The sequence below is a fragment of the Meriones unguiculatus genome, chromosome 21 (genome assembly GCF_030254825.1).
Source record: "Meriones unguiculatus strain TT.TT164.6M chromosome 21, Bangor_MerUng_6.1, whole genome shotgun sequence".
NCBI lineage: Eukaryota > Metazoa > Chordata > Mammalia > Rodentia > Muridae > Meriones > Meriones unguiculatus.
In genome coordinates this window covers 19,418,797-19,444,365 of record NC_083368.1, presented here as the reverse complement: position 1 = coordinate 19,444,365, position 25,569 = coordinate 19,418,797, and the positions used below count along the sequence as shown (strand labels likewise).

General features: G+C 43.6%; 1 protein-coding gene across 1 annotated transcript in view; it reads right to left on the bottom strand.

Annotated features, from left to right (window-relative positions):
• The window catches only part of Fbxl13 (F-box and leucine rich repeat protein 13), a 195,523-nt gene that overhangs the window by 42,751 nt on the left and 127,203 nt on the right, over positions 1 to 25,569 (bottom strand). The window contains exons 13-17 of the mRNA XM_060373954.1: positions 8,687 to 8,785; positions 8,065 to 8,182; positions 7,808 to 7,970; positions 6,913 to 7,032; positions 5,625 to 5,751 (exon numbers count right to left, since the gene is read on the bottom strand). Coding sequence (XP_060229937.1) covers positions 5,625 to 5,751; positions 6,913 to 7,032; positions 7,808 to 7,970; positions 8,065 to 8,182; positions 8,687 to 8,785 — 627 coding nt within the window. The remainder of the gene's footprint in view (positions 1 to 5,624; positions 5,752 to 6,912; positions 7,033 to 7,807; positions 7,971 to 8,064; positions 8,183 to 8,686; positions 8,786 to 25,569) is intronic.

The window sequence follows — 25,569 nt, the reverse complement described above, 5'->3', positions numbered from 1 at the left end:
TTAAAAAATAGAACCCCAAGCTGGGAACCCCAAGCTGGGTATGCTGGTGTACATCTTTAATCCCAATACTCAGGAGGCAGAGGCAGACAGATCTCTGAATTTGAGGCCAGCCTGGTTTACAGACCAAGTTCCAGGACAGCCAGGACTATACAGAGAAACCCTGTCTCAAAAAATAAAATAAAATAAAATAAAATAAAATAAAATATCCAATAAACAAATAAATAAACAAATAAATAAAAGTATGGTGTCTCAGTCAATGTTTTATGGATATGAGGAGACGCCATGACCACAGCAACTCTTAGGAGGAAAACATTTAATTACGGCTGGCTTACAGTTTCAGAGGTTTAGTCCACTGTCATGGCGGGAAGCATGGCAGGGTACAGGCGGACCTGGTGCTGTAGAGGTAGCCGAGAGTGAAAAGAGACACATTGGGCCTGGCTTGAGCATCTGAGGTCTCAGAGCCCACCCCCAGGGATGTGCTTCCTGCAGCTAGGCTACACCTCCTAGCGACTCCCTCTGATGACTAAGTATTCAATATGAGGGCCCATGGGGGGGCATTCTTATTCAAATTTTAAAAATTGTTTTATGTGTTTGAGTGTTTTGGCTGCACATATGTCTGTGTGTCATGTGTGTGCCTGGTGCCTGTATAGGTCAGAAGAGGCTGTTGGCTCCCCCGGAACCATTCAGGCACTAGGAATTGAACCTGGGGCCTCTGGAAGAGCGGCAGTGTTCTTAACCACTCACCTGTCTCCTCAGCCCCAACAGCTAGACTTGAAATACTGTTCATACGTCCCCATCCCACCCTCAGATCTTCATTTCCTGTAACTGGTCAATCACCAACATCTTTCAGTCTTACCTACTGAACACTGTTCGGAGTTCTGGCGCAAAGGCTCCTCTTCCTTTCATTCCTAAAACACTTACTGGTTCCTTTCCCCACAGTCCTCCTAATCACCCACTGTGATGGTTTGGATGAGAATGGCTCCCACAGGCTCATATGTGTGAATGCTTGGTGACCAGGGAGTGTTTGAAGGGACTAAGAGGTGTGGCATTGTTACAGGAGGGGTGTCGCTGGAGGTGGGCTTTGAGGAGCCAGAGCCTATGCTGCCCCTTCCTGCTCCTGCCCCCCACCAGCCTTCCCCCCCTCCCTGCCATCCTCACCTACAGATTAAAATCTTGCTCTCAGCTACCATGCCCCTGCCATAGTGATAATGGACTAAACCTTGAAACTGTCTCTTCTCTGGTGTCTCTTCACAGCTACAGAACGGTCACTAAGGCAACCTCTTTCCAGCCTGCCAAGGAGCCACTTAACATGGGGGACTGCGCTGCTCCAAGTTCCACTCTGTCATTGGTTCAATTCGATACTTCTCAGCCCAGCATTACCGTTCCTTCAACCTCCCTTCCACACTGCATTCCAGCAAGACTCGGCTGCATGGAGTTCCTTGACCGAGCATGCACTTCTTTGTGTCTGTGCTGACAAGGCCAAATTGGGAACTCATCGCGCCCATTGGACACACTTAAAATAACCTGCACCTTCTCTTTCAACCAAAGCTGCAGAGAACAGGTCACGTTCTTGTTAGAAACCACATGGCCAAATGCTTGCTCCTTTGTTCAGTGTGTAAATATCAAGTGACCACTCTTCCCTAGAGTTCTAGGAAACAGCAATAAATGGAAGCAACTCTCAGACCTTGGGGATTCTTCAGTCTAGTGAGGGGACTCCGACAGACTGCCTGCGTAAAAACCACTCACAATCTTGGACTCCATGAAAATTCTTTTAAGTTTGTGCAAATGAAAGGGTCTTTATAAACCACTGCCTGAGCACTCTGCCTGGAACACTGTTCTGACTCACATTTCCTTTAAACAACAAATATGGCAGTGACGAAGGCAGCTGGAGCAATGGCTTGAATTGCCCCCAATTATGGAGCCCGTGGTGTTCAGTAAATCATAGCTCTTATAACTAATAGAAAGTCTTTTTATACACATGGAGATGTAGTCATATCCAAGGAACCCAAGTTAAACTAACAGCATTACTTGGTTAGATGTTTAAGAAGTTATAGAAGATGAAAGATTCTAGCCCCCGTCTGCCCCTTGCCCAGAATCCCTCAGTCCTCTCCTTAGGACCAAGCCATTGTCACATGTGCAGGTGTCCTGATGCAACCCTCAGTGGGCTTGTACCAGCTGTCTCTGATTATTTACATGGCCTCGCTCCTCTGCTTAGAAGGTAAGGTGCTCCCAAACCCCCCGAGCCACAGGAGGCTCTTCTTCCCTGGTCTCCCACACCCTTTGAGCCTGACAACATGGCACTATGAGATGTAAGTGCTAAGAGGAAGCCTGAGGACCAGCTGGCTTGTTTATCCTGGTGTTCTGTCACCGAACACGAAAGTCATTACAAATACTGTTAACCGAGCGGCATGAAATTCTAACAGAAAACCTACTCGGAAGACTTTAAAATGAGCACGTTACTAGAAAACGAGCTCTACCCGAAGGCACAACTGCTCACATTTCATCTCTGGTAACTAGCTGTAACATTCCAGCCCTTAAATTCTGAGTGTCATGTCTGCCATCAAATTTACACTTCCTGTGGCCTGCAGTCCAGGCGGGTGTTCAGCGGCTGGGGGCAGGGTTAACTCACTTTAGATGGACTGAGGTTAGCTCCCACAGGTGTGGCACCGCTGTCCTTGTCAATCACTTGGAGCGTGACACAGAGGAAGGGAAAAACCTTCAGAAGATTTTCATCCATTTAGTGGTATGCTTAGTCTGGCTCATGGACACCCTCCATCTCCCTCCTAACCCTTTTACACAAATATTCCACACTCTATTGGGAACCTGCAATCTTTCCCTCAAAATCTGTTACAATTCTTACATTACCAAATTTTTTAAAAAATAGAACCCCAAGCTGGGAACCCCAAGCTGGGTGCGCTGGTGTACAGCTCTCAAAAGACAGGCTTCCTTCAGAAAATTAAAATCAAGAGGCCAGCACTTGAGAGCATATTCTTGAGTTTTGCACTTGCTCTCTGGACATCAGTCCCACGGTTCTGTCTTCAATCGGCTTGGCTGGTGACAAGCTCTGTGACAGAACTAAAGGGTCGCTGTTTTATTATGTGTTTGACCCTCTTCTCCTTGTTACCCTGTGATCCAGCAAACAACATCTGGGCACTCTACTCATGTGCCCAGAGAAGGTTTAAGACAAAAGAAAATGGGCTAGATTCTCAGATTTTACGTTTAAAAGCCTGGGTTCTAAAAGATTTAGGGTATAACATTTGTTAAAATTATGGGATTTTTTTTTATCCTTAAATTAGAGAACTAAGATGAGAAAAAAGAGAGGAAGATAGAAAAAGTAGAGAGGGAAGATAAGTAAATGGAGGAGATAGGAGAGGACAAGAGAAGACAGGAGAGGAGAGAAGACAGGACAGGAGAGAATAGGACAGGAGACAGGAGAGAACAAGACAGGACAGGGCAGGACAGGAGAGAACAGAACAGGACACAGGAGAGAACAGGACAGGAAAGAATTGGACAGGACAGGAGAGACTAGAACAGGACAGGAGAGACTAGAACAGAACAGGAGAGAATAGAACAGGACAGGAGAGGAGAGGACAGGAGAGAACAGGACAGGAGAGAACAGGACAGGACAGGACAGGAGCCAAAAGAGAGCCTAGGAACGTGGAGCTGGGGGATCCCGAGTCACGTGTGGGCTTGTCCAGACCATCTCATCTCTGATTTTCCGCAGAGGAAGACAGGCAGGCTTAGGGGACTTAACCATTCCACCTGCCTTGTAAAGTGGATAAAAGCACATCAGAGTTTTTCTGTATGCACTGCTTAATCTGTTTGGATCCAAAGGGGGGCGGGGAAACAAAACAAACAAACAAAAACAACAACAAACTACAAAGTATTCAAAACTAAAGAAACTGGCGCCGGAGAGATGGCATTATGGGTAAGAGCTCTCATTCGTAGGACGCAGGTTCAATTTCCACATGGCAGCTCGCAAACAGTCCTAGGGGATCCAGTGCCCTTTGTGGGTACCGGGCATCCACGTAGCGCACAGACATATATGCAAGGGAAACATCTCTATATAAAAATAAACTTTTGGGGAAAAAAAAAACCTGGGGAAAGTGAATGTCAACCAAGAACTGGATGCTCAGAGAAAACGAGGAGCTCAGTGCGCAGATGCAATCAGACTTTAGCCAGCAATAGAAGCCAAGGTAGGGTTCACTGCCCCTATGCAGGGACAAGGGGAAGAAACGAAGTTATCAGAGCTCAGGGGTCAAGGTAATCCAGGGAGTTGAAACCGTAGCAGGGCTGTTCAGGAATCAGAGCAGACAGGAAGTCAGGTGAAGACAATGCAAAGGAGGGAGAGGAAACCCTGGCCCTCTCCTCACGGGCCGCTAATCACTCCCAAGTGCCTTACCAAAAGTGCCAAGCTCACAGCCACTCTGCAGCAAAGCAAGAGGAGGCTGGAAGCATGGGACTGTGGGCAAACACAGGCATGATGGGAGATTATCTGTGGCCCTGAGAGAGCCTCACAGGGTCATCATACTCTAGCAGGATTCAGAGGAGCCCCGAGAAGTGGCCTTAGAGCTGGAATGAAAGAGACGCATTAGAGACGCATTAAGACATCAATTCCTGTGTACATGGAAGACATCACGGAGAGAACCAAATACTAACTGCCCCACGAGGAACTGACAACATATAACTGCTCCACACCCCCACTTCCTTATGACACTCTGAAGGGGAGAGGCAACCATCTAACAGAATGAAGGCTGGGTGTATACAAGGAAACAAAGAAAAGACCTAGACCAGTGAATAGGCACATCCTTCATCCTTCATCCTCCATCCTTCATCCTTCATCTAGCTGAATGAATGTTGGGGAAGGATGCCTGTGGGGAGCGGATGGTGTTCATGGATGCACCTGGGCTACAGACTGTGTAGCCCGTTCCAGGGCTTGATTCCAAACGCGGGGCTTCTCAGAAAAGGTCTCAGACAGGTGACAGCTGGTTTTGGTCTTTAAATAGGGATGTAGCAAGCAGCTGGCAGAGGAGACCCTCCTCTGCTGTCTTTCTCTCCTGAGGCACCAACTGTTGAAAGGGGCCTGCACAGTTCTTGCTTACATGTACAGGTAAGGTCTTTCAGAAACACCTGTCAGTCAGCACCTTCCCCCGTGGGGTGAGGAAATGAGGTAGTGCTGGGGCTGCTGGACAGCCTTGATCTTGGCGGAGTGGCAATCAAAGCACTCACATAGTTCATAGAGTGTGAAAATCACAGGAAAAATACACTCTGCTGCCTAAATTCTATCATTGCCACACAGATCAAATGAATGTTACAGCAAATTTCAGACCATCATGTAGTACTTTGGTCTGTCATGCCTTTCCCCCAAATACTGGATTCTTTTTTTTTTTTTTTTTGCTATTTTTTTTCAAACAAAGAAACATGATAATTTACAAGTAACATCATTTATCACTATTATGAGAACATTATTTTTAAAATTTCCATTTGTAATATAAAAATGTTGTAAAAATAGTGTTCTCTACGCTTTCTTGAAAACCAGAAAATGATATTGCAAAAAAATTAAGCCGTTGGACTATTAAATATATATACATAGGTTTACAGGTATATTTACATTTTTTCTTTACCTCATTTGAGATGGATGTTCCAGAAAGATCTACTGATATCAAGGATAACATGCCTGCAATATGTTCAACTGCCACGTCGGTCAAATGTTCACAGTTTCGTAAATTCAAGTAGTGTAAATTAAGGCAGCTGAAAGAAGAGGCCATGACATTACCATCAGGGCTCTTAAACACATCAACAATACCAATTTCTTCATTAAAAATTCTGGGGACAACAAATGGTGTGGGGGGAAAAAAAAGGATTTGACTTTTCTTAACATAAATGCAAACTGACAGGGCTGGAGAGGTGGCTCAGAGGTTAAGAGCACTGGCTGCTCTTCCAAAGGTCCTGAGTTCAGTTCCCAGCAACCACATGGTGGCTCACAACCACCTACAGTGAGATCCGGTGCCCTCTTCTGGTGTAAAGGCACACATGCAAGCAGAGTATAAATGAATAAGTATTTTTTAAAAAAGATTTAAAAAACCCAAAAACTCTGTACTCTATTCAGTAAAAACAGAATTCTGGCAGGTGGGCAAGATAAATGGAAACAGACAAGTAGGAAACAAGCTGTCTGTTTGTCTTGCTGATACAGGGTTTTTATTCTATCCCTTAAACAGGCCTGGAACCCATTATGTAGTTCTAGGCTGGCCTTGAACTCATGGCAGTTGTCTTGCCTCAGCCTGAAAGTGCTGGATTATAGTGTAGGCCACCACATCTGGCTAATATTCCGGCATTATAAAGCTGGACGGAAGGAAGATGAACATGGGAGGCTGTCTTTGATTTAGTGTCACGCTGTGATTTCTAACAATGCAAGCAAAGCACTCATCACAGTTTAGCACATCTAGCACAGCATGAGACACCACCATGGAAACAGCCTCAAGGATAGCCACCAGAGGTGCAAGGCCAAGCCCTTCTCCCCAGGAGCTGACTCCAACCCTCAGTGAACAGAAGGCCCTGGCCAAGCAAGGAGCGTCAGGATTAAACCAGTCAGCCAGAACAGCACTCGGGGAACCCTGGAGTAAGGCCTACACTAGGGACAGTATCCTTGAAAAGTGCAGAGAAGTCACACACATCTACATATCCTTCTCTCCATTTCAGGATTCAACCTAGGGGACCACAAGAGGAAGCAACTCAGAGCCGTAGGAGGTTAGTTCAGCCTGAGGATATCAACAGGTCGGGCTACTCCAGCTTCTCTGCATGCCTAAGGCTGAAAGGGAGCGGCCTCTTTGCTTTGAGGCCTGTCTCTGATCACTCCTATGAGCAACTCTTAACAGCTCGTGTTCTAGCATAGGCATCGTCGCTTCGTCCTACCGCTCTGACATTCTTATGATGGAAGAATCGCTCAGGAGAAAGCAGTTCGTCATATTGAGCTCTCTTAGCCTCATACTCGCAGGACCATCGAGAAATTGCTTCATGCCAAAATCACTAATCCTGTAGAGAACAGGGAGAGATCTCATATACAAACATGCAGACTGGTGGTCACATCGGTTTCTACACCAAATACATTCCAAAGGAGGAAGTATCTACATACTGGTATTTTGTCAAATGTTTAGATTTGCATAGCTCTTAATGAAATAGCATATGGATAAATGATAATAATAGGAGAGATATTCACAAAATGGTATTAGTGTTCATTTGTTCAGTTAGGTGGGATAATTATTAACAACACAGATTTTAGAGCAGGGAGAAGCAAGACTCAAGGTCCTGGATGGATTTCCATTGTATCCAAGGTCTCCCTGGAGTCCCACCCACACTGAGCACCTTGAACACCTCTCTCTGAGAAATAGTATAGGTTGTTCCTCCCCCTAAGAATAATCCAATGTAGACAGTGTCCACACAAATATATTTCCAATGTATACACTCTGAAAATAGGCTGAGCCCACTGAACTGGTTTTGGGAGAGTGTGTAATAAGGCAGAATTGTGTTCTCAAGTGAACTTTTAGGGAACGTCCTGTTTAGTATCTTGTGCCTGTGCATAACTGGGCATGCATATGACTAAAAACAAATGCATTATGGTAAAGGTGCAGTAGAAAAGTAATGGCATGACTTAGTCCATCAATCAAAACAGATACCTTACCTACACAGTAACACCTGGACCCCTGACAGTCATGATCCCCTCTTTCACTTTGTGGAGAGAGACAGGCTCATCCTAGATGATCAACACTTCCTGACTCCTGAGTTGATAACACACCGGATGACTTCTTACCGTATACAGTTCGTCAAGTTCAACACCGTCAGTTGCTTCAGACCTGAAAGCGACTTGAGGCTGCTGTCTGTTAGCGCCTTGCAGTCCACCATGTAAATGTGATTCATACTTGGGTAATGCTTGTCTACGTATTTAAAGCATGCATCAGTAATCCTTTTGTTTCCTGTTGAGAAGAAGGAAAACAAGTACTATGTTGAAATGCCCAGGGAATAAAATTTAAAAATAAGGATAAATCACATTTTTTCAGTATCACAGACCTTCAAATCGGATCTTTTTGAGGTTGCAGGCAGCAAGAGCTTTGAAAGCACAGTCAGAGATGTGTGGCGAGCCGATGAAAACCACGGACGAAATATGGGAACACTTCTCCACCAAAACCTTCGGGAGAGGGACAAAGGGAGACAGACAACTGCTGCAGAGCACAAACAATGAGGGGGTGACGTCATTTCCTGCCAATATCTTCAGAAACAGACAGATAGGATTGTTTTCATATTTGAAGAAACCAATATGCTCACAGAGAAGTGAAAATCAAATCACATTACTGGAGGATGGGGAAAAATATGAGGAAATGAAATGCCGAAAATCGTTCACTCAGTCAATCAGCAGTTTGACATGGGGCATTGGATTTACGCCAAGCAGGGCTGGGCCCAGGTTGTGGTTATCTGGGAGAATCAAAATTGTGCTTTGGTTATAACCTCAGGAAGTACTTAAGCATTCAAATGTTTTTTAAGGTGCCCATGTGTGTATGTGTAGATATTTGAGTGGTTTCCTAGCTATCAATCAATTGAAGTAAAAAGTCAGCTCACATTTTTTCAATAGTCTAGGCTATTAAAATGTGGACTCCTACAAAGGACAGGGAAAAGGTGCTTTCTCTCCACCTACTTTTACACAGTTGTCTGTCAGAGTTGGCATGTCGTTGATGGTCAGATGCTTGATTCCGGAGCAGCTGTTGGCAATGTTCCTGAAGCCTTGGACCGAGATCTGAATCACAGAGGAGAAAATCATGGGGAAATTAATTAGCAGGTCCTCTCATGAAATGCCAGTACCGTGATCACCAAAGGTTTGTGCATGTTTTAAAACTAAAATGATAGGCTGGTGAGATGGCTCAGTGAGAGAATCCGCTTGCTATCAAGCTAAACCACCCAGGTTCAAAACCCAGAGCTCCCATGACAAAAGCTAGAACCGACTCCAGCAAGTTGTAGTCTGAACTCAGCAAGCTCCAGGAGGCCCACCCACTGAAGCATAAGCACGCGCACACACCAAATAAACAAATACATGTAATTTTCAAATAAATAAAATTAAAACCATAAAATAGGTCTGACATGATGGGAAGAATCCAGTCCTTATTTTTTTTTTGTCATTAGTTCATGTCTCAATGAAGTAAAACATAATATAAGCATTAACCATTTAAATAACCATCCAGTGTTTTATAGTCACCCCCTGTATCTAGTTCCAAAACACCTTCATAAGTCATATATATATATATGAATATCTAATCCCATATATATATATGCCTCAGAAGATCCAGCTCTAGGATGATTCTTCCCACTTTAAATGATTTAATTAAGAAAAAGCCCTCACAGATGTACCCAGCCTTAGGTTTCAGTTCATTCCAGTCAAGTTGACTGCCGCTAAGAATGGCCATTACACCCGCCTTGGGGGGGGACAGGTACTTTTCCATGGCTTAGCTCCTTTACGTAATGCCTTGCTTGCAGATACGCTGCTTTTCGTTTATTTATTTGTCTTGTTTCCACCCTTCCCACAGTTTGAATGGTGCTGCTGCGTCTGTTCACCTGAGCATAGGTTTTGCAATTCTTTGGAGTATGTACAGGACATTGGAATTGCTAGATGATACTGTAACTATGAGTTTAACTTTTAAAGAAAATGCAAATTTGTTTGGTTCTTGTTTTTACAGTAGCATACACTTTACATTCTCATCAGTGTCTATTTTCTACAGTTCTACTAAGAAGGCTCCAGTTTCTCCCCATCTCTGCCAACATGCTCTTTCACTGTCTTTTCAAGTTTCCAAGTACTGGGTAGAGAGATGGGTAAGTGTCTGAAATCACGGGCTGCCCTGATAGGGGGCCTGGGTTTAATTCTCAGCACCCACATGCTGGTTCACAACTGTCTGTAACCCTAGTTCCGGGGGATCCAATGCCCTGTTCTGACCTCCAAAGACACCAGGCCCACGAGTGCTGCACAGACATACACGGAGGCAAAGCGCTCACTCATAAACAAACAAACAAATACAAATACATTTTAGGCGAAGCCCAAGTAGGCCTGAAGGGCTGCTCCGCCTGGGTGGTTTTAACTGCACATCCTCGGGGACCTGCAGCACGGAGTAGCATTTCCTGTGCTAAGAAGCCACTTCTCTGTCTTCTGTGGGGACGCAAATCTTTACATCTTGCCCACCTTTATACTGGGCTGGCTCTTGTTCTTGTTGGATTATGAAACAAACAAACAAATAAATCCTAGATCCTACACTCTTAATACATAACCGGAGTTATTTTTCCCAGTCTGACAGTCATCTCTACATTAAAAAAACAAAAACAAAAACATCTTTTTATTATTCAGGTTTTGGTGTCCTATCTCAGAATTCATTACTAAATCCAAAATCAAAAAGATTGCCCTGAGCAGCCTGCCATGTTTTATTGTCTTAGTGCCTATATTTAGGTCATTTGGGGATTGGTATGAAGTAGGGGTTCAACATTTCTGGTGTGTAGGCACAGTTCATGGCAGCACCAGTAGTCGAAAGGACCTTATTCCATCAAGTGGTCCTGGCACCCCTGTCAAAACTCAGTTGGCCAGGGTCAGGAGAATGGTTCAGCAGTTACGAGCACTTGTTCTCTTCTGGAGGACATGAGTTCAGTTCCCAGCACCCATGTTGGGCTGCTCACAACCACCTGTAGCTCCAGCTCCGGGGGATCTGCTGGCTTAGCCTCACCTCTGTGGGTACCCATACACACAAGGCATATACTCACACAGACACACGCACACCCCCTCACACACACATAACACAAATGTAAAACAAAACAGCCACACACAAACACACACACACACACACACACTTAAAACAAAATACACCTTTAAAACCTCAATTGGCCATAAATATACGGACTTCAGGATCCTCAGTTTTATTGGCCTACATCTATTTTTATGCTAATACCACACTCTTGTGTCCTGTAGATTTCTAGTATGGTTTTCTTCTCAACTGTCAAAAATCTATATTAGTGCAAGCAACAGTGGTGGAGGGTATCCAAGAGAATGACTCTATGATAAATCACCTTAAAACAATAAGTTCTTTAGGGTGGGGAGCACCTGGTGTTCAGCTTTATCATTGGGAAACTGCAGCCACCAAGGAGCAGATGGGCTGAGCTGTCATTTCCACGGCAGCATGCTGCAGAAAATGGAAGTCACAACTACAGTAGACTTCCGCGGAGACCTTCAGAGACTTTACACAGGGGACTTCAGGGTTCTGTCACCGGAGCCTCGCCTGCTGGTAGAGGACTAGCCAACAGCTACAGAACTGAAAGCCACATCCTCAAAGCAACCAGAGCTCATCTCAGATGTCACTTCTTCAGGAAGAGCCCCTGACCCTTAGACTAACCCAGGCTCCTCTTATACACCTACAACAGCATGTGATATCCTAAGCTAAGTTATGGTTAGCTATTGAACTAATTCTACTCAATTTCTGGCAGGCCACTTATGGTATTAGGTGACTAGCTAATCAAACAGTACTATTATATGAGCAGACATGAAAATATGTATAAATAAATTCGGTGAATCCTTTTCGGGAGATGCACCTAAGCAACAAATTTTTATGACGTCAAAAACCTGTGGAGACCTGTGGAGTCCAGGGGCTGAATGCACAGAACTGAGTTGCTGCAGAAGCCATGTGTCAGTATATTGTGGTCTTGGACTTACTTGGCAGCTGATGCTTTTGAACTTCTGGTCTTTAATACCCTTACCATGCTAGTTTATGCACTGCTGGGGACCGAGCCTAGAGCTTTGTGCATACTAGCTTAAGTGCTCTACCAACCGAGCTATATCCTCAGCTGAGAAACAGAATAATGGTCTGAATAATGGAGGTGCCTTGGGTCAAGAATTCTTCTTGAACAAAACTATCCTAAGGAGATAGAGTTGCATGAAATAGAGATTTCTGTACATACAAGGATACAGTTATATGTAACAGATACATTCTGAGAAATGTCTTTAAGTTACCCTGCCATTGTGTGAACATCAGAGAATGTTTTTACACAAACTGAGATAGCTACAACCTTACAAGGCAATATAACCTTGCAGGATCACTGACTCCGATGCAGTCTCCTGCTGACCGAAGCATGTGGCTGTATTTATCACAGGCTAAATTACAGTGAAGTACTCGCACCAAAGTGAGTTATTAGCAATTAAAATGGGTTAACTGAGATGGTACCTCGTGGAAGGAATATAATAAAATTAATACAAATAATACGTTAGAAAAACAACTGAGATTACGAAAGAGCTCAAAATGTTGGCTGCATAAAGCTTTCCTTTTGAAAACATTGCCCACAGGTATGGTGGTTTGAATAGATATGGCCCCCATAGACTCATGGGCTTGAGTGCTTGGCTCATAGGGACTTGCACTGTTAGGAGGTGTGGCCTTCTTGGAGTGGGCGTGGCCTTGTTTGAGGAAGTGTGTCACTGTGGGGGCAGACTTTGAGAATATATATGCTCAAGCTATGCCCAGTGCCACAGTCTCCTCCTTGCTGCCTGCTGATCAAGATGTACAACTCTCAGCTCCTTCTCCAGCACCAGGTCTGCCTGCACGATGCCATGCTTTTTGCCATGATGATGATGGACTAAAGCTCTGAAACTGTAAGCCAGCCACAGTGAAATGTTCTCCTTTATAAGAGTTGTGGTCATGATGTCTCTTCACAGCAATAAAAGGCAAACTAAGACAACAGAGAAGTAGGATGAGAGTGCTACCTGGGAGCATGCCAGAAATATAGATCCACTTAGAACCTGAGGCTGAACAAACTCCAAAATCTACAGGTCATTCCCAAGCGCATTATTGTTAGAGACATGCCCAGGATGAAGATATATTGGTGTGCTTCAGAGAAATGATAAAGAACATCTATCTATCCAAATCTATCTCTAAAAAGAGATTGCTTTTAAGAAATCAGATCATGCCTGGCCTGATGGCACACAACTTTAACCCAAGAACTCAAGGGATAGAGGTAGGTGGCTCTCTGTGAGTTCAAGGCCAGCATCGTCCACAGTCCACATATAGAGTCCACATACAGCCCGAGGCTGTATGTATAAAGTGACGTACTGTTTTGTTTTGTTTTTTTCAAAAAGAAAAATAAATCAGATCACATGAGTCAAAGGGCTGGCTAGTCTGAAATCTATAAACTAAAGCCAAGAAGCTGAAATTCCAGGAAGAGTGGGTATTGTGATATTAAATCAAAACCAAGAGAAGTCTCCATGTTGTAGTCTTCAGGAAGAATTCCATTTGCTGGGACAAAGCTTTGTCTTCCTCCTGAGGCAGAATTTACCACCTGTGTCCTGAGGCTCAGCTGTGTCATGGAAGGTAGCCCATGAGTAAAGCAAAGCAGTGTAGATGCTGCCGTGGGGGGATTTCCCTTACACATGGCAGGAAGCAGTAGAGGTTGGGAGAGCTGGCCCCAGCTCCTGTGGCAAGAACAAGCTTAGTAGATAAACAGGGAGAAAGAGCCATAGAGAGGGAAAAAATGCTCTTTTGTATTGTTGCCGTGGATTCATGAGGGAATTTTCTGTGACTGAGTTCTTCCAGAAAAAACAACAACAACAACAACAACAAAAAAAAAAAAACAACCAGAGAAATGAATGAGCATGTAAACCCAGAGGACAGAGGGGGACAAGAATAATTGGATAATTCTGGGCTTGGGGTCAGCAAAGCCTGGCTCTACGTGCCCCTCACACAGTAGTAGCTATAGAAGTGTTGGTATACACAGTTCCTGGCTATGGCCCATCGGACACCCTATTCCTATACTTCTGGACACAGAGTTATTCCCACAGAAGGCAGAGGATTCAAGAGCTAGAGGTAGAAGAGCCTTAAGACTCCACACAGTGGATTCCTCACCCAGCAAATTAAAAAAAAAAAAAAAAAAAAAAAAAAGACGTGGTAGCCATGTTCAGAGGGGGGATTCCTTACCAGTTCCTCACAGCTGTCCCCAGCTCTGAGCAGTGTCTGGTACTCAGTGAGCTGGAGGAGTAAACAAAAGCAAGTTTTTCAGGCCACGATCAATGCCTGGTCTGGAGGCCACCTCCTTCGTATAACCCCACAGGCGACAACTGTTGTGTTTAACAGTTCTGACTTCATTCCCTTTATCTCAGATCCTGGCACTGTTCTCTCAAGTAATGGCTTCCACAGAGCAAATAAACAACCTTTCCCCTTCTTGTCTTGAAAACACATTCACGACAGGATTTCCTGAAAAGGGACGGAAGGTGATAGGGCAGTCAGCAGCCCATATGTGTGATTCCCTGCAATATAGCCAAAAGCTTGGAGCTTTCGACCCAAGGATTAGCCTCTAGAGAAAGGGATGGGGGAGGAACCTCTGAGGAGAAGGCCTCAGCTTTGTCCTGGCACCAGGCACTTAGTTCTCCACAAAGTTTATATTACAATATCCAAAAAGATGTTTGGCTAATGTTTTATGGCTCAAATATTTCTGCCAGAAGCTTTCAGGCCAAGCAATTATTAGTTGCTTTCTCTTTGCTGAAATAATGAAGTAGAAATCTGAAAATGGAATTTTCTCTTTAAAATAAGGAGAAAATAGAAACTATTTTACCATGTTCAAACCTGAGGTTTCCTCACGGCTGATAGCTGTGTTTTCTGTGTAGGCTTCGGGGATCTGATCTCTGCTTAGCTGGGTGGCCCCCCTTTGCCTCCATCCCTTTGCTGGTTAAGAAGTTGGGGAAATGGGCCTCAGCAGTGTGCTCCAAGCTAGAGTCCCAGCAGACAGTTATGGCTGCTGACAGGGAGGAGAGTCTTCCCAGCTGCTAACGGAGCAGCGCATGTACACGGCAGGACAGGGCTGTGTGTGGAGAAGGAGGGGCCTGTGAGCCAAATGAATGAAGGCTGAAGGGCAGAGGACCATGGAGCAAATGACAGCTTCTTCCCACTCCAAGATGGAGGAGACGGGGCATGCTTGGGTAGAGGCAGGGCTAAACACACTGATGATAACCCTTACCAGGGTTTCACTTTCCATTCCTTGTCTATAGCTGCATCTCTGGATTAGCCTGTTGAGCAACACAAAAGAGACCAATGTGCGGGGCCGGACCTATCAAGCCCGCTCCTGTACCACTTCTAGCGGCTTCCCTAGCAGCACTGTGGCCAATGACTAATAAGTAATGTAATGCCTTTGGTCAGACCCATATATCCTTCACAGCCTCCAAGTGACCTCAAAGGAGCATTGCTTAGCTGGAATAAATTATTGGAGAAGGAAGCAGAGATTTCCCCCCCCACACCCAAACATCATGGAACATTCTCCTCAGCTGAAGAGCCTCAGCTCTCATTCTACCTCGTGTGGCACTTGCTCGTACACATTTACAACCCTTTCCAAGAGACACGGACAAGGTCTCAGCCATCGGTGTGTCCTGTACAATACAACACAAGCCTGATACAGAGTATGACCCAACAAAAGCGTTTTTAAAGCCAATTAGAGATGGCCATATTTATCAAAACTTTTGGATAGCCAATCATTTTTTTTTAAATAGCTTTATTTTTCCAATGTGAGTGAAGAGCTAGAATAAAGGGAGGCCTGAAGATTCCAGGAAGGCAAGCATGCTGGCCAGTTCTGCATTTGCTATGCGATGACTCACAGCCTTGGTCAGCCAGAAGCAGGCTGGCCCATCTTGAACTTGTGTCATTGTTGTTGAGCACACAGTTTCTTGTTCTACTCCTCATCCAGCGGTCAAGTTAAGCGCAGCTCCCCCTGGGTTATGGTGGAAGACCTTCCCCTTGGTGGTTTCGAGACTCAGAACACGGTACTTCCTTCATACAGGGACACTGTGAGCTTTTTGGCTCATCAACACTTACCAAGCTAGAGAATGGCTTCTAGCTATGTGCTTTATTTTTGTCCGAAGATTAAAAAAAGAGTTTCTGAATAGCTTGTGAAACTCTGTGTGTGAGTCACTTCCCATGATAAGGAATGAGAAGAAACATCACTTACGTGGGGTTTCCAAAATGTGGGAAAGCACTTCAAGCTTTATATATATATATATATATTTTTTTCACGAATGGAAAGCATGATTTGTTATTTATCATCTGATTGAAGAATTGTTGCCAGATGTTTCATTTTGACTACCTAATCTAATTTAAAGACCTTTATACATTTTGCCTGAAAGAACCTTATATGAAGCAGTAGACGTTAAAGAGTCTGTATTTCTCATCTTTCCTTTTTCATTACGGCCAGGATGGTTACATGAAACCAACAATTGTATGACCACCATTCAAATGTTACATGTCGGATTTAGAAGATAAATAAAAATGTTTTTAGAATCCTGTATTTTCTTCGATGCAATGGAGCTACAGTCCTGGAAGGACTAAGTTAAATTAGTTCTTCTGAGAGCTGAGCCATGGCAGGCAATGGCATTATGGTTTTTTTTTTACCTTATGGTTCTTCCAGAAGCCACTCCCACCAAATGATACTGCAGACTATGTGCTTTGGTTGTTTTGTTTTTTTCCAAATCCAAAATGCAACTTTAAAAAAAATAGATAATCCAATCATCACTTTGAGTTTTGTACGTGATGGATCGGTGTTTAAGAACCTGGTCTTCAGTACACGTGGACTAAGGTTGTCTTCTGTCTAGACAAGTCTGTGTGGTCTCAGCATTAGTCTCGGTGCTGTGTGAAGGTGGAGTTCACCACTTACGAAAACAAGGTAAACTGATTGTTTTTTAAAAGACGGTTGCTAAGGCTTACATTTTCAGGAATTGTACAAGCTGACTGTTAAACTCAGGTATTTAAAGTATATTAAATACAAGGAAACCCCACAAGAGACCAACAGAGACAACTAACCGAGACCCACGGGGACTTACAGAGACTGAGACATCAACTAAAGAGCAGGCATGGTCTGGACCTAGGCCCCTGCACATAGGTGGCCAATGGGCAGCTTGGTCTTCATGTGGGTTGCCTGGTGAGTGTAAAGGGAAGACTGTTTCAAACATGGACTCTATTGCCTGCTTTTGGATCACTTCCCCCTGTCAGGGCTGCCTTGCCTGGTTCGTTCCTTATGTGACTTGATGTGTTGAAGAGGGTTGATATGGGTCTGTCCTTGGGATGTAAAGTAAATAAACTTAAAAAAATAAAGTATATTAAATGCAAAGGTGTTATGTAGCCAAACTCATCACACCTTTATTATTTTTGCTTCACATTGCTGTTACCGTGCTTATAAGGATATTTACGTCTGTTGTCTTTCACAACAACCAATTCATGTGATGATGGGCTGCTGCATCTTCCTTCCCAGCTTCTTTCCCGCCACTCTCCCATTGGCAATGGAAGATAGGCCACTGTGAGATTATTTACACCCCAGAATTCAGCAAGCATGAGCAAGCACAGTGTTCCCTGTCTGTGATGATTTGAATGAGAACGGTCCCATAGGCTCATTTGTGTGAATACTTGGTCCTCAGTTGGCAGAACTATTTGGGAAGGACTGGGAGGTGTGGCTTTGTCCAACAATAGGTGTGTCACTGGGAATGAGCTTTGAGATTTCCAAACACTTGTGCTGTTTCCAGTGTTCCTCTCTTTGCCTCCTGCTCCTGGACCAAGACATGAGGCCTCAGCTGCTCCTGTAACCATGCCTTTGCTCTGCCATCGGGGATTCTAACCCTCTGAAATCATAACCCCAGTGAAACATTTTCTTTTATAAATTGCCTTGGTCATGGTGTTTTATCACAGCAATACGGAAGTAACTAATATAAAACTTGGTACCAAGGAATGGGATATTGCTGTAACAGACCTGACCATGTGGGCTTTTTGGAGGAATGTGGAGGACTCTGTAATAGAAAAACACTTGAATGCTGTACAAAGAGCTTAATGGGCCAGCCTACCAGGCTCCTGGAAGACAGCTGTGCTGAGGACAATGTGGACTATGGAGGCCCAGCTCAAAAGGTTTCAGAGGAAACAATACTAACCTCAGGGCTAGAGAGCATACATACGATACTTTGCCAAATACTGTGGCTATTTTCTGCCCTCGTCCTAAGAATTTTGCCTGAAACAAAATGGGCTAATTTCTTCGGTGAAAGAAATTTCAAGCTTAATATTAACTCTGCAGTGTCATTATAAATAATTGCTCTTTATGCAGGTCTACAATGAACAGGAGTAAGTAGAACAAAAAGAAATACAAAATATACAATTTGAAGAGAAAAATAGCACCAGGAAGCATAATGTTGGAGCCAAGGCTTGTGCTGAAAGAGATGAGGAGACCAAGGTGAAGCCTGATTCAAACTGGAATGAAGGGAGGGTTGCCCTCAGAACAAGACCCCACCCCAGGGAGCTTCCAACTAATGAAAACGCCTGAGGAATTTTCTGCTCCTAAAAAGCAGCAACAGACGAAAGCTGTTGCAAATAAGATTCGAAGGTGCCAGATTTCCCCTTGAGCAGGCAGTGCTGTCCATGTGTCTCTGGCTTTAGAATCATGAAAGATATACAAGTAAAGCGGTCGTGTACTTGGTTAAGAAAAGCTTCTAATGCCAGGTATATGGCAGAGATGTCCCTGCACAGAATCCCTGAGCATTGCATGAAGCTGAGAAAATAAAGTCTCGATTGCATTGGAGACTCCATAATCTTAGAGGTGCCAAAGCTGTTGGATACCTACCAACAAGAGCTATAGAACCAGCCTTATAGAAAGAAGTATATTGCATGCAGCAAAGCTGGGAGGGTAGAGGCATCCAAGCCCCTTCATATCAGGCATGGGTTTTGGTCTTGCTTTGGTCCAGTATTTCCTCACTATACCCCTTTCTTCTGTCTTAGAATGATAACATATGTTCTGTGCCATCATATGTTGGAAGTATGTATTTTGCTTTTTTAATTTAGAGGAGCTTACAGTTAAAGAGGTTGCCCTGAGTTTCAGAAGACACTTGGACTGTGGGATTTTTAAACACTGTTGAGACTGTTGTAGACAATGAGGACATTTGAAGCTAGACTAAATGCATTTTGCATATGATATGGCCACAAGCCTGTGAGGGCTGGAGGTAGAACGTAGTGATCTGAGTGAGAATGTCCTTCATATGCTTATATGTTTAGATACTTGGTCTCCAATTGACAGACTTACTTGGGAAGGATTAGGAGGTGTGGCCTTGTTGGAGGAGGTGTGTCATTAGGGGTGTGCTTTGAGGTTTGAAAAGATCCGTGGCATTCCCAGTCTCCCCTCCCACCGCTTTTCTGTTTCTCTCTGTGTCTGTCCCTCTCTCCCTCCTTTCCTCCCTCCTTCCAGATCAAGATGTAAACTCTCAGCTGTTCTTGCTACCATAAGTTTGCTCTGTCAACATGGATTCTAACCCTCTGAAACCATAAATCCAATTAAATACTTTCTTTTATAAGTCACCTTGGTCATGTTGTTTGACCACAGCAACAGAAAAGTATCTAATACACCATCTTTTGTTATTCTGTAGAATATAAAATGATAGACTCCATCAAATGCATTACGAGCCTGAACTGAACTCTTAACCAGAATATTGTGAGATACAATCTGCTCATTCGCTATCAGTTAGTTGGACACAAAACTCATACCCCAATTAATTCTTACTGCTAAATTCAAATCTATTCCCCTATTTCCAGCTCTAGTCCAAGATCAGCCTTGCTTTTTCAAGTAAGTCTTGTCATTTATATCCAGATATATCATGAGTGTGTCAAATTCAGTCTTTCTAAAAAACAAGATCCATTATTACTTTCCCCCAGGCTTGTTCCTTCTCTGGTTACTTTGATTAAGCACCCAGAGGTGATATAACTCAACCTACCTAAACTAGAGATGAGGGAACTGAGGCAGAAAGAAACACAACGTGAGCAAACGCCCAGAGCTACATGGTTGGTGGTGTAGTAAAAATGACCAGGTTTTCAAGTCTCCAGACTCAAGAGCTATTTCACCATCTCACTGCTTTCTGGTGCACAGAAAGGAGAACAGGGAGATAGAGTAGGAAGAGGAAGGAGAGAGGAAAAGAGCAAAAGAGAGGGGATGCGAAGGAGACAGAGACAAGACAAAAGGAAATTCATCCCCGGTCTTGCTTTGTTTATGCATCACCCATTACACGTGGTTAGTGTATCTACCCCTGAACATGCCTATGAGGCATACTCTCCCATCTGCCACAAACCTCAGGAGTAGGGAAACCCTTTCATGATGTCTACCTTTGTGAGAGGCTGCAGTTGCTGAGAACAGAATTGACCATGGAGTCTTCCAGTTCGTGGTGTGTTTCTTTAGCTTTCACTGGCCCAACAAAGACTTCGCAGTATGAGAACGATTGACAAACCATTACTTGGCCTCGTTTGAACACTTCTGGGATGTCGTCTCTCTTTATTTCTGTTGACTTGTGTGATGTAATTGAAATATGGTTTTAAAGATGTTTTCATTACAGTGTTCAATCATTTCCTAAGCTTCCTCTGACTATGAACTCGTTGACATGTCAGACTTAGCCCTGATTTTTAAAATAATGACCTTTTTTGGCAAACTGAATTCTCAGCCAGCTTCCAGGCCTCCTAAGCTTCACCTGAAGTACCTGGCTAGCCACACCTGGAAGTTGTCTGCAGTTTTGATCACTGATTCATCAGATACTGTTTAAAAATTTAGTGTCATGAGGTGTATCATATACTTAGAATGTGGGTATGCAGCCAATTATGGTAAAACCCAAACCATCAGGGGGCTCCCAGAGGTGAGGGTAGCAGGAGAATAAGCATGGCATTGAATGAATAGAGAATGCATGAGGCTGTTGAACACAACGAAAATGCAGAGCGAAGAGGCAATGGCAGAAATACGCATGGAGAGGCTGTAGACCGTGTGTGGTGTGGATGGAAGGTCAGCCAGGCTTTCTAGAGAAGACTCTGGTTGAAGAGAATCTTGAATTCAGTCTCCACTTATGAAGGTGTTTAGGCAGAGGATGAAAGAGAAGGCTAGTGCAGCAACCAAGGCTAGAAATAAGGAATGGGGAGGCACAGGGCACATCTCTTTTATGGATCATTTACTGATCCAAATCTCTATATGTAACCATGAATTTCAGTCCAGACTCCCCACTCCTCATCCAACCCCTCTCCACTATTTCAGAGCAGATGGGTTTCAGCTGAGTTGGCAGCCTCAGGCCTCCTTCCCAGCATGCCTCTGGTTGTTCTGTGTCTGGCTTCCTACACAGTACCATAACCTCTGTGGGGCACAACTGGAGATATACAAATCTGTAGGGCAAGTGGCCACCTCAGAATACTGCTGACAGGGGAAATCCTTGCAGAAATACTGTTTAGATAAAGGATAAAGGGAATGAAGAGCCAGGAATCATCAACCACCCACTGGTGCTTTTCTATGCCCCAAAGGACAAATTTGGACTTCTAATCTATACATACTTTCCATTTGAAATTCTGACAGAACCGAGAACATATCTGTGAGAGCTCCGAAATGAACTGGGGACTAAAGGGGATCCCCTTGAAGCGTGTTACTGGTGCTTTTAAAATCCATTTTATTCACTTATTAGTCATTTATGGGAATATCTGAGAAAGACTTAGAGGACATTAGCCTTATGGATATCTGCAGAAACAGCAGTCTAGGCGGGGAGAGCAGCCAGCGCAAAACCCCAGAGGGCCAGAGCTCATTTTTAAGGAATGACAAGGAATCCAGTGCAGTGTGGTTAGGGCAGAATTGGCAAGATAGAGAGGCAGAGAGATGATGTCAGAGAGGCGGCTGGGGGACAAAGTGATTACACGGGGCCTTCAGATCCTCCCAGGACTTTGTTTTACTGAGTTGGGAAGAGGCCTCAAGTAGAGGAAGGGCACTGGCTTGGGTTGTAAAAAGGTGACTCTAGACACTGCGTTGAGAACAACCACATAGAAGGCAGGAGTGAAAACAGACACAGGGAAGAAATGGGACAGGCCCTTGCAAACGTGGTGGAGGCAGTTAGAGGCTGGGTTCAATCTATGGGGTTAGTCAATTGGCCTTCACAGCTGTCACAGGGAGCAGGGCCAATGATGTCATCTTAGGTCTACTGTAACTAAATAGCACAGCATGGGTTAAACAACAGAACACATCCTTTCACAGTTCTAGAGGCTGAAGTATCTGCGGGGTTCAGTCCTTCTGAGGCCACGAGCAGAGAGTCCATTCCAGGCTCCTTCTCTTTGGCCTACTGGTAGCACTCTTCATCTTCCTAGTGTGTTTCCTGTCTGTACCAACCTTTTCATTTCTTGTGAGGACACCTGTCGTACTGAGTCAGGGCCCACCCTAACAACTTCATCCTAGTTATATTTGTAATGAAACTACTCCAAGATAAGGCATTTTCTGGGGTATGTGTGGTTGTGTCTTCGATATATGAAATTTGCTGGTCACCTAATTCAAACTGTAATAAAAGACACCAACATTCTCAGCCTGAGTAACTATAAAGGGCTGTCACTGACTAAGTTAAAAGAGGCTAAGGAACAGTGAGGTATTACTTTTAGAGCAGAAATATTTTCCTTAAGATACAAGAATCCAAGCCAGGAGTGTTAGCTCTTGCCTATAATCCTGACAATTTTTGAAGCTGAGGCAGAAGGATTACCATGGGTTCAAGGATAGCCTGAGCTACAGAATAAGACTCTGTCTCAAAACCAAAACTAACTAGATAGATAGATAGATAGATAGATAGATAGATAGATAGATTACTAATATAAAATTGGGAGGAAACTGGCTCTGAAACATTTCATATACAAAATATACATATAGTTTATAGATACAAAAACATACTCATATATATATGTCATATGTATGTGTGTAGGATGTGTATAGTGAAGTCAGAAAGCCCACAGGAGAGTCCCGAGAAGGAATGCGGAGCCAGAGCTGGACTCTTAGCCCCTCAGTGACTGTGATGTCAGAGGTGGGAAATATTGTCAGAGCAAGGTCAACAGCATAACATCGTTTATGAGCATTAAGATGAACATGCACGGAACCACACCATAAGAATACACGAATACTCGGAGAATTAAGGAACCAGACAATGTTGGCAGGTTGCTTGGAGGGAGGATGGCGGTGGAAGAAGGGCATAAATCAAATGAGAGGGCCATGCACAGCCAGATGAGGAAAGTTGCCAGGAACTGAGGAATGGGATTAAATGAACTGAGTATCTGAGTTCCAAAATAAGCAAAATAAAGGAAAATAAATCTCATCTGAAATAAAAATAGAAATCCCTGGTTATGTTTCTTCCCTTGGGTTTTTTTTTTTCTTCACTGCACAAAGCTACAGAGGAAACAACAACTTAAAACTTCTTTTCTTGGTTCCTTTCAATGAGAGTCATCACAAAAATTGCATGACACTTTATTGCCATGGATGGAAGTAAAGGGCTGAAATATTTACTGTCCAATTCAATAACAAAGGACAACTTAACAAAGAAACCTACTCCCCTCCCAGCCTCTGTGTTGCTATCATTAATGATATGGGTAGGCATAGAGAGTACTAGGAGGTGCCCCTAGCCTCACCTTCACTGAAAAAACCACATCTCAGGCTTTTCTAGGGGGGGAAATGTCACCAGGATTGGCCCAATCAATTCAGTATCAACTAAAGCTAATCATATGCTTAACCGATGAGCCAGCCTATCTCTTTTTCTTCTATCCTTCTTTCTTTCCTGTCTAGTGATGGGGGTGAAGCCAGGGGGATAAATGGTAGAAAAAAAGAACAATCCACGAAGTAGCAAACACCATCTACAAGGAGTGCCTCAATCTTGGACTCAAATGTTAGAGATAGACATGGGAAACTTGGTATCAAATGCTGTAGAGGAAATAGCAAAGGACAAAGGAATGTATGCTATTGTCAAGGAACCAGCAAAAAGTTTGCTGTGGCTGCTACTGCTGGGATACCTTCCACTTTGCTCCCAGAAGGGATTGTCTCTGTTTGTTTGTTTTGCTTTGTTTTGTTTTGTTTCTTTTCTTCACCATATATTTTGTTTCAAAAATATCTGAAAGACCGGCTGAGGAGTTGAAAAAATTACAAGTGGAAATGAAGAGGCCTGAGAAACAAAAAAATGGATAAAATGGGAAAACAGGGGTCACTATCCTCTCTCTTTTCTGAAAGAATTGCAGAATGGTTTGTGCAAGTGGAGAGGTTGCCGGTGGAGGCAGAAGCACTTGGGAAGGGAATAGCACTGGAAAAGACAACAGGGAGGCTCAGTCCCAGTGATGAGTAAGAGAGTGGGTGTTCCTGCAGGAGGAAAGAGGGAAGGAACTTCACCAGATGGTGGTCAAGTCAGGAGAACAGTCTAATGAAATGGCCTGTTTCAGAGAAAGGGTTAATCTTTAACCAACCATGGCCCCAGCAAGGAAAGAAGAGCAGCCTTACGAGATCACCACCATCATCTTCCCCAGTAGTCATACAGCACATGCCTGCTAGTGGGGTGGAACAAGTTCAGGATAAGATAGGATGGCATCCTATAGAAATGATAGCGTTAGAGTGTTTTAAAGAGGTCATGATTTCATATGGGATGCACTTGCCTTATGTGAAACAAATTCTAAATAGCTGGGTCACTCAAAATAAAATCATTCCCCAAGACTGGAGGGAAGTGGTGACAGCTGTCCTAGAGGCCAGTCTGCAGTTACAATGATGGAAGAAAGAAGCCATGAATATTGAACAGTGAAGTAGAGCAAGGGGAATAAATAAAAGAAAAGATCAGTTACTGGGTGAAGGGTGGTACTCTGATATATAAGAACAGATTAAATTTGATGGTGCTATTATAAAACAATGTCACTTAGTGGCTTTAAGAGCTTGGGACAAAGTTGAGGAGCCAAGGAAAAGATTATACAAGACTCTGGAGACAACTTCTCTGATTTTTTTTTTTTTTACAAATTATTCTCAGCAATGAACAAAGCCATATCAGACCCTGATGCAAGACAGGTGTTGATAGAGACCTTGGCATATGAAAATGCAAATACCAAATGTAAAAAGTTATTAGACCATTAAAAGTACAAGTAGTGCCTATGGATTAATGGATAAGGGATATGACTGATATTGGTTCTAACATGTACCATGCTAATATCATAAGTAATACTATAGCTAGAGGTCTCCAATGTCAAAATGCCTAGTGCTTTAATTGTAGAAAATATGGTCATTTGCAATGAAATTGTAAGCAAGGCATCTCTAAGGGCAATGGTTTTTCTAAATACAAACCAGAAAGAACACCTAGGCTTCCCAGGGTGTATATGCGATGAAGCAAAGGATGCCACTGGGTTCAAGAATGCAGATATAAAAGAGGTATTCAAGGTAATTTTTTACCACCAGGAATGGCCTTTTCTGAATGTTAATGAAAAAGGAACAACAGTAGTCAAGAGACACTGGGTTATAGGAAACAAAGTAAAACATGGAATTAACAGTATAAGGGTGTGTTAACATCAGAATAGAAACCCGTGAAAGTTTTGATTGAGGACACATATTTGCTTATATTTCCACAGGAAATGAAAAGCTGTGGATAATAGCAAAACTTATAAAGAGTAGAAAGAGCAGGAGAAGTCTCCTGAAAACCTTGGCCAGTGACCCAAAAAGCAATAATCTACTATACCCAGTACAATTAACTTAAAACAGAGAAGGGAAAATGTAGCT